We start from the raw sequence: 8,173 nt of genomic DNA, 5'->3' as shown, positions 1-8,173 counted from the left end.
GTGAGGATTAGCCGGAATAATAACTATTCGACACATGGCAACCCACTACCATTAAGATCACGACACGTAATGTACTATCGATTATGTACGGTGAAATCATTTTTGAATTTAATAGAGAGAAAGAAATATTTCTGTGATAACGTTAAACACAGTCCTCTACTTTCTTCACTCACTCATCTTCCTGTTTAAACTCTGTTAGTCTGTTGTCTTCCAGTTAAAATTGAGACAGATTAAATATGAAAAAAAATGAAAAAATACTAAGAACAAAAAAAGAAAAAAAAGGGTTGTGTCACTACACTACTTAGGTAAAGAGATAAATAAGGAAAGTTAGGTTTTGAATGAGTTTGTTGTTTTACTTTCTATATAAAGACATTGAGCGAATGAGGAAAGAAAGATATCAAGATAGATACAACCTCCAAAACTAGGTCGGTCTTTCTTTCTCAAACAGAAGCATCTTTTTCTTCTATCATTCTTCATTTTTCATCAACATTTTTACCTTCAAGGTGAGTTTGAGCTAGCTACTTGATCTTTTTCTACTAGTACTAATTTTGATGATTTTATTTCAAATTTGATACTTACTTTGACTTTTTTTTTTTTTTTTTGATTTTGATGACGATGAAGATAACAGATTATATAAGAAAGTAGATTTTTGAGTAGAAATGGTGAGGGGAAAAACAGAAATGAGAAGAATAGAAAATGCAACAAGTAGACAAGTAACATTTTCAAAGAGAAGAAATGGTTTGCTGAAAAAAGCTTTTGAACTTTCTGTACTCTGTGAAGCTGAAGTTGCTCTAATAGTCTTCTCACCAAGAGGAAAACTCTATGAATTCTCCAGCACTACCAGGTATTTTTCCTTCCATTATTTTTTCCCTTTTCTTCAGAGTAGTACTACCCTTGTTTTACATGTTGGTTCCTAAAGTAGTCTTTACTGTCCTTTCTCTACAAACATTCTCTGTGTCTCTTATCTTAGCTCATCCTTCAAATTCAAAAAGCTGAAACCAAAATCCCTTTTTCCGGATCTTAATTTTTCGTCTCAGTTTCATCATACTATCATTTTTATTCATCGATTTTAGTTTTTCAGCCACAGATCTGTGTTTTTTTCTTCACTTTTTTTTTTGTTCTTCAACACATAGATTTGATTCATTTAGCTCATCCTCGTCCTCATTCTCATGGTCGTGTTCTGGTTTTGGTTATCGAGTTCATCATTATTTACCACCTCGAGATTTTTTCAGTTGTTTTAGGCAAGACTATTGGTCCATTTTTGAAATGCTTTTGTGTATTATTTCGAAGATCAAGAATGGTCATTATTTATTTATTTTTGTTCTCAAAGTGAGGGAAACATGTTGTGTTAGTCTGCTATTGGTTTTAGGGTTTCACTAGTAAATAATTATTATATCATTTGGTGAATAAATTAGATCCTATCGTGTTTCAGGGTTTTTTGTTGTGTTCTTCAGCTGTATAATTTTAAGGAATAATTTTAATTGAATCCGATCAATTTTATGCTGTATGTACTAAATGATTCTTTGCATGAGATGAATTTTACTAGTTGAAAGTTTCAGTGTTCTTAACAATATCATCATCATCACCTGCTATATAAATCAAGCTAGTTGTCTATTTTCTGTATTATCATTTTCTCTAGAATAAATTACACCCTCTCTTTGTTTTTGCTAGGAAATTGATAGTGCGCAAATGAATGAAACCAACCCTAATCCCCAAATACGTAGATAAAACCAGAATATGAAAGTTAGTAGCTAACTTAGCTTGGTAGTCCTTGATTGCAATGTAATGAGAAGTCGAAGTGTAGATAACGGCAAGAATGGTCTTTGTTTGTGTTGTATACTGTTGATTCCAATTCATGTATATGAAAGGGGATGAACAGTCTGATTTAGTATTTTATGTAAGCTTTTGAAAGCTAGAATATGAATGGACTTTTAGGCTCCCTAGTTTTGTATTAGATGCTGATAGCAATGCCAAAATTCAGTTGATGGTATGACAAGATCAACAGTACGGGGAATCTTCTTAGCAAACTATTAAATTTCCCTAATTCAAGGCTATTATAAATACCATGCACCATGTAATATTCCAAACACAGTGCAAATACGTTATTGTTCGAATTCTTCTACTTTAGATTTCTCCGGAGGAATTGTTGATTCGGCATGATGAGCTCCATTAGCTTCTTAAGGTGGGTCCTCGTTAGTTGGTATGAACTCATTCTATTTTTGCTTTCTGTAAATATAAATGACGAGTTCTGCCATTCCTAAACTTAAATCCTTCTTCAAATGAACATTTAGTGAGTACATGCATGCTCAACTTACAAGTCCTGCAAAACCTTGATGAATACTGTAGAAACCTCATAAATTGTCAAACTGAAGCTTTCTAAGTGTTGGTTATTTGTTAATTTTCTCATTCTTGATTTCTTGTTCAGTATAAGTCGTTACAACTTTCAGCGGAATTACTGCATGCCACGATTTGAACGAGTATCAACCAAGAGTTTATTAGGAACTGCTGCTGTATTGAAGTGATTATGCATTGATTTACCTCATATTCTTCACATTAAGTCAATATGCATAAGCATTGTCTTTATAAGCAATCAGGCTAGATAGTTTTATTTAGATGTAAAGTAATCTAGTCTACGGTGTTGTAAAAAGTGCTTCCTAGTTAGTTGGATTCATTCAAGGATTGACTATTATTTCCTAGTTAGTTGGGCAACCCATATAAAAGAGGCTTTTTTTATCCCTATTGTTCACAAAGATTCACTCGACCAAGCTTATTAGTTTAGGCTTTAATTTTATGACTTTTTGTTTGATGATGTCGTATAGAGTGAGGTATTGCTGAGATTAAGGAGTTGATCATAATGCTGCTGATTACTTGGTTGTGCATCTAAGTGAAACAAACCCTTGTTGCACTTAGTCATTCCTCTCAAACTTTTGGTTATACAAATAGTTAGAGTTGACCAGCTATGCGTGGATAGGCGTCCCTCAAGTCTCATGGGACACCATCCAGAGCAAGAAAAAAATATGGAAGTGTCACCGTATGTGCCGGTTTTGTTACATACTTGGTGTTACTCTCGGCTCACTGGCTTTCCAGTGGACCATTGTTTAATGTTTGAAGCACTTAACTGCATTGTCTTATCTACGAACAAAAGCATATAATTTTTATGTTGTTTCCAAATTTTAATAGGAAGTAGGTTGGTTTGTCATCTTAACCCTAGAAAACACTTAATACCTTAAGTGTTACAGGGACTCAACAATAGACATTGTGTATTTACTAACGGTTGAACAGATACCAAGCCATCACTACTGATTTGATATGACAGCCTTCTGCATTGTAGTTCGATCCATAGGTCTTGGTCAATTAGCATTCTTATTGGACTAATGGAGTTTCTGATCGTGTGTGCGAGAGCATAAATAATCATCAGCTGGGTTATAAAATTGAGGTGTTGCATTAGAGATATTGGCAGAAATGCTTTCTCTATTAGTATTTAGTTTCCGCATTGTTTTTGAACTTTTTGTTTCCCTGTGGTGTTGTTCGCCATTTTGTTTGTGTATTTCCCATTTGCAACTAAATTAAGTTATTCAGTAGATGTCTCTGATCATTCTCTACTATATTGATGATCAAATCTCGACAAATCCTAGGGTGATTATTGACATCTCCTCTTGAAATTGTAATCTAGCTTTGAATTTCCCACGTTTTCTTCGAAGTTAATAATCACATTAAATGTTTGCTTCGGCATATTAATATCATCTCCGATTACCTGTTGGATGGTCGGTAATCTCAACGTCTCCAAACGAAAGATTCCATGATGTTTGGGGCAATTTTGATGTCTATGATATCAGCCTTGTGCTTAGCTTTTTTAATGTTGGTCTTCACATCTTGCAAGAATTTAGGGCTTTAAACAAATTTTGAATCATGAAGCATTCCTCTCTTAAATACGACCAAGAGAGTTGTTGAGGCATTTCGAGTGTATCTTGGGGGATGAACTTGTCATCCTTCATATCATTTCCTCAATATGAGGTTGTAAGACAGGAGCCATCACTTACTCGACAAATCCATTATGAGGAGCACGAGGGTTGGCACAAAGGGTGGGCGGTTGAGGCCTAAGAGTTCTTGACTTCATCTGTTAAACGCCATGGCTAGGTGGGCGTTGTTATCCTTGTAAACTAGAAGTTGTTCTGTTCATTGTTTGTTTAAGCTTTAATTAAAACTTAAATATAAGGTCATAGTTGATGCTCATAGTTACGGCACGTTCCAAACTAGGGAATGGAAACGTGATCCAAGGAGCATGAATGATTCCTTACTCCCAACCAAGCGTGCTTGAGAATTCCTACACTGTATTGAGAGGAGAAGCATTTGGTACTGTGTGTCCCAATATTTCTTAATCCTGTGAGGGGAGGAGGGTTGAAGAGCTGAGATTCATGTGCAATTACCTCAACAACAATTGAAATGATAATGCTTTTATTTGCAGTTTCTCCCCTTCAGAGTTTCCCTACTAGAGTGTAGGGTTGGTTGCTGGAATATGAATTCCCTTAGCATCTTATTTCTTATAATTATTTAGGAGCCAACATTCATTAAATAATTTAAATTGATTTATTTCTTATAATTATTTAGGAACCAACATTGACTAAATTGATTTATCTTATTTCTTATGAAGGTTTTACTAATATATTACTTAGCGTTGCTGGACTACAGTCATTCTTGTTGTATATAATCGAAGTCTACAAAATGCTGAGATTTTGAACTAAGTTAATGTATGTCAGCAGGTCACACTGATTATACACAAGTTGCTAGGGGTCTGTAAAGGGATCTAAATAACAACACTCAAAGACAAACACAACAATAAGTATGTTGGAAAAAACCCTGTGACATTGCCGCATGCAGCATATAATCAAGAGATGGAAATTCTGGATTTTCTTTAGAACTTGTGATCCGGGAACCTGATGTTGTTTTTTGCTTTGTTTAGGAGATATATTTAGTGTAAACTTGTTTAAGTTTTTATAAATTAATTGCTAGTTTTATGTTCTAAAAGATCTTTTTACTTCATCTTAGTTCTGCTGTCAGTAATAATTACCACTTACTGCTGTACTTTCCTTTTCCAGTTTCACTTGGTTTTGAAACTTAAGACTTTTGTTAACGATTTATTTTATTCGTAACTGTGGTTTCCAGTATGCGAAAGACGATCGAGCGCTACCAGAAGTACAACAAAAATGTACAGGTCAATTACAGCAGCAACAGCAAAGCAATAGAACAACAAAATTCACAGGTCAGGTCACCTCTTTGACTTAAACTTTTTCACTCAAATATATCTTGTGTCTTGTTCACTAGTATTTGGATGTAGATATTAGCTAACGCCAAACTACACAGGTTTTCATATTAAGACATCGAGTGTGTAGTAAAATGTGAAGTTACTGCTTGAAAATGTGAAACTCTGTCTGTATGGAAAAGTAGATCATGGTAGCTCTAAAATGACTACTGCAACCTAGTACGATCCTGTAATATTTGGTTGTTGATAAATATACAACACTAAAGCATGCAATCAATACCTCTCTCGAGGTGTGGAGTCTATGGACTTCGATGGAAAGTTGAATAAGCCAATAACTTTGCTTTTGCACGATTCCTTTTGGATTCCTTTTGTGTTGCGGCTGAGGTGGTATTTTTTAGTGGTGTGATGAGAACTGCTGTACATACCAGGATATATAATATAGTATCATTTTTCCCTTTCATTAGGATTTTTCAGTAAAACAGAAGATTTCTGACAAGCCAGAGTTCTTTATTTTCTTGATAGACTAATGAAGTTCAAAACTCTGTTCTTTGCTGTACTATAAAAATTGCTGCAGTGTGCTTTATTGTGTGTGCAGTTGTTTCGACAAATGATATATTAGTAGTTTATATGAAGACGTAAATCACTGTTTCTATGATCTGAAATTTTGTCTACTGATCTATAGCTAAAGAATTCTGAAAGCAGTGTGTGATGCAAACGAGATAGATATGGGTATACGAGTAAAACGTTCTAGCAACAGTCTATAGGGTGCCGTAAAATCTTTTATTATTAGTTCATTTCATTGTGAACGTCTGTTCATTTTTGTCAGTCTATGAAATACTCTTCCTAAGATCACAAAGATCTCTGAAGTTTTGGAGGAAGCAGACACAAGTTCTTATAATTTGAATTTACAATTTCCAAGTCTAGTAAGCAATTGTATTTTCTTCCAAGAATGATTTAGAATCCAGTGTATACTGTTGTCCTTTGTCACCTTATCACCCTTGCTAGCGTGAAAGAGCTAGTTCATTCACCAGAATCACCACTTCTTCTATATTCTTCTTCTTCTTCTTCTTTTTCTTTGCTGTTTTTTCGGTAATTGACAATGTTAACGCACTCCTGATATCTTAACTATTTGTTTGTCTCAGCAATTGAAATATGAAGCTGCATACCTCGCAAAGAAGATCGAGAATCTTGAAGCCTCTAAAAGGTTCAAAGACGAGAGCCTTTTCAACGTAGTGCATTTTTTGTTGGAATGAGTTGCCTGCTTTAAATTCATTTTATGAAGTCTGGAAACAATTTCTTGTAGGAAGCTAATGGGAGAAGGCTTAGAATCTTGCTCCATTGACGAATTGCAGACAGCTGAGAATCAGTTGGAGAAGAGCCTACTTAATATCAGGGCAAGAAAGGTAAAATGGTTTAATCCATCACAGCGTTATCATGTTCGATTTCTTTAAAACTCGAAAAACGCGAACTGAAAATAAACATATCTTTGATGTCGTCCTGTTTACTTCAGAATCAGTTATATAGGGAAAAGATTGAGCAACTAAAACAAAAGGTAAATTGACACGTTACATGTCACTTTATTAGATTCGCGCATTCCGTTGATCTTTTTTTCTTCTAATGCTTGATAGTAATTTGCAAATGATATTGCATACATTTCAGGAAAAGCAGCTATTAGAAGAGAATGAAGTTTTATGCGAGAAGGTAATTTTAGTTAGTTTTATTTTCATTTGCAGACTTAAAAAAGGAAAAGTACAAATTGTGAACGAGTTCTGGTCCAGTTTATAAAGTCCCACAACCATTTTGGTTGTATTTATTTCCGCAGAGGTGAGGAATCACTCACTTCTGCCTCCTGATTTTAATGGCGAAAATGAGAGCATCCAGTTGTGGAATACCATGATAGAAAGGAGCTTGTATTTGAGCATGTGCAAACATACTTTACTTGAACTGCATGAGTTTTTTAGGGAGGAACAACAAGGGTCGGAGCTAAGTCCGATTGTGATAAAAGAGAGAAGAGCAAGCTCAAAGCTACCTAGTTAATGACTGACCATCTTTCATTTTGCCGTAACAGTGCGGGCCTCGACAAGCGGAACAGCAGAACCAAGAGAGGGAAATAACACCTTATGAAATTACTCCAGATTCTCATGAGGTGGAAACTGAGCTACAAATTGGCAGACCTGAAAGAAGATGACATAATGTCGTTATATATAACTCCACATCCTCTTACTTGCTATCGTTATGATTGTGCTTAGGCCCGAGGTAACGAAAGTTGATATCTCATCATAACTATATTAAAGCTGTCATATTATTTATTCAGTTAAATAGGTATTCTTGATTTTCAAAATCATACGGCCAATTTCTCGTGTTAATGTAATCAGAACTGAATTTTCTGATATTGAGGTGTGTAAAATAAATCAGCCCGAGTATATGAGTGGTGTAAGAATTTAATATTTATATAGAACAGGGCTGAATTTTTCTTGATTTTCAGAATCATACGGCCAATTTCTTCTGTTAATGTAATCAGAGCTGAATTTTCTAATATTGAGGTGTGTAAAATAAATCAGCTTGAGTATATGAGTGGTATAAGAATTTAATATTTATGTACAACAGGGCTGAATTTTTCTTAATAAAAAGAAGAAACTTTTATAAACTACTCCCTGCGTTCCTAATAAATAGACTCGTTTTGTTTTTACAGAAAATTAAGAGAATTAATCATTGAAAGTGGTCCTCATTACACTTGTCAATAAAAGAAGTGAAGTGAAATGGTCCCCATGACACTTGTCAGTAAAAGAAGTAAAGTGAAATAGTCCACATGACACTTGTCATCAAAAGAAGTTAAGAGAAAAGTGATCACAGAAAACTAAAGTAACATTTGACTAGAGCATTAGGAAACCAACCAATTTTTTTGAAACATCT

The 8,173-nt window shown here is 34.6% G+C and overlaps 1 protein-coding gene across 2 annotated transcripts; it reads left to right on the top strand.

Moving 5' to 3' along the window:
- Positions 1 to 233: 233 nt before the first annotated feature.
- Positions 234 to 7,863, top strand: LOC113304621 (MADS-box protein SOC1-like). 2 transcript variants are annotated; one of them, XM_026553765.1, is made up of 8 exons: positions 234 to 425; positions 622 to 844; positions 5,164 to 5,260; positions 6,403 to 6,464; positions 6,564 to 6,663; positions 6,771 to 6,812; positions 6,920 to 6,961; positions 7,329 to 7,863. In XM_026553765.1, the coding sequence occupies exons 2-8, from the start codon at positions 660 to 662 to the stop codon at positions 7,446 to 7,448; spliced, it is 648 nt and encodes a 215-aa protein (XP_026409550.1). In that variant the 5' UTR covers positions 234 to 425; positions 622 to 659; the 3' UTR covers positions 7,449 to 7,863. The 2 variants fall into 2 exon arrangements, with proteins under 2 accessions (XP_026409550.1, XP_026409549.1); XM_026553764.1 differs by having other exon boundaries at positions 234 to 503.
- Positions 7,864 to 8,173: the final 310 nt, after the last annotated feature.

This window comes from Papaver somniferum, chromosome 8 (assembly GCF_003573695.1).
Source record: "Papaver somniferum cultivar HN1 chromosome 8, ASM357369v1, whole genome shotgun sequence".
Lineage (NCBI taxonomy): Eukaryota > Viridiplantae > Streptophyta > Magnoliopsida > Ranunculales > Papaveraceae > Papaver > Papaver somniferum.
Note: the sequence above shows the minus strand (reverse complement) of the source record. Positions and strands in the feature narration are given on the sequence as shown.

Coding starts and splice junctions, on each gene's coding strand:
- LOC113304621 (XM_026553765.1), top strand. CDS start 660: ATGGTGAGGGGAAAAACAGAAATGAGAAGAATAGAAAATGCAACAAGT. Junction 5,261..6,402: donor TAGAACAACAAAATTCACAG/GTCAGGTCACCT, acceptor TGTTTGTCTCAG/CAATTGAAATATGAAGCTGC. Junction 6,962..7,328: donor ATGAAGTTTTATGCGAGAAG/GTAATTTTAGTT, acceptor TTGCCGTAACAG/TGCGGGCCTCGACAAGCGGA.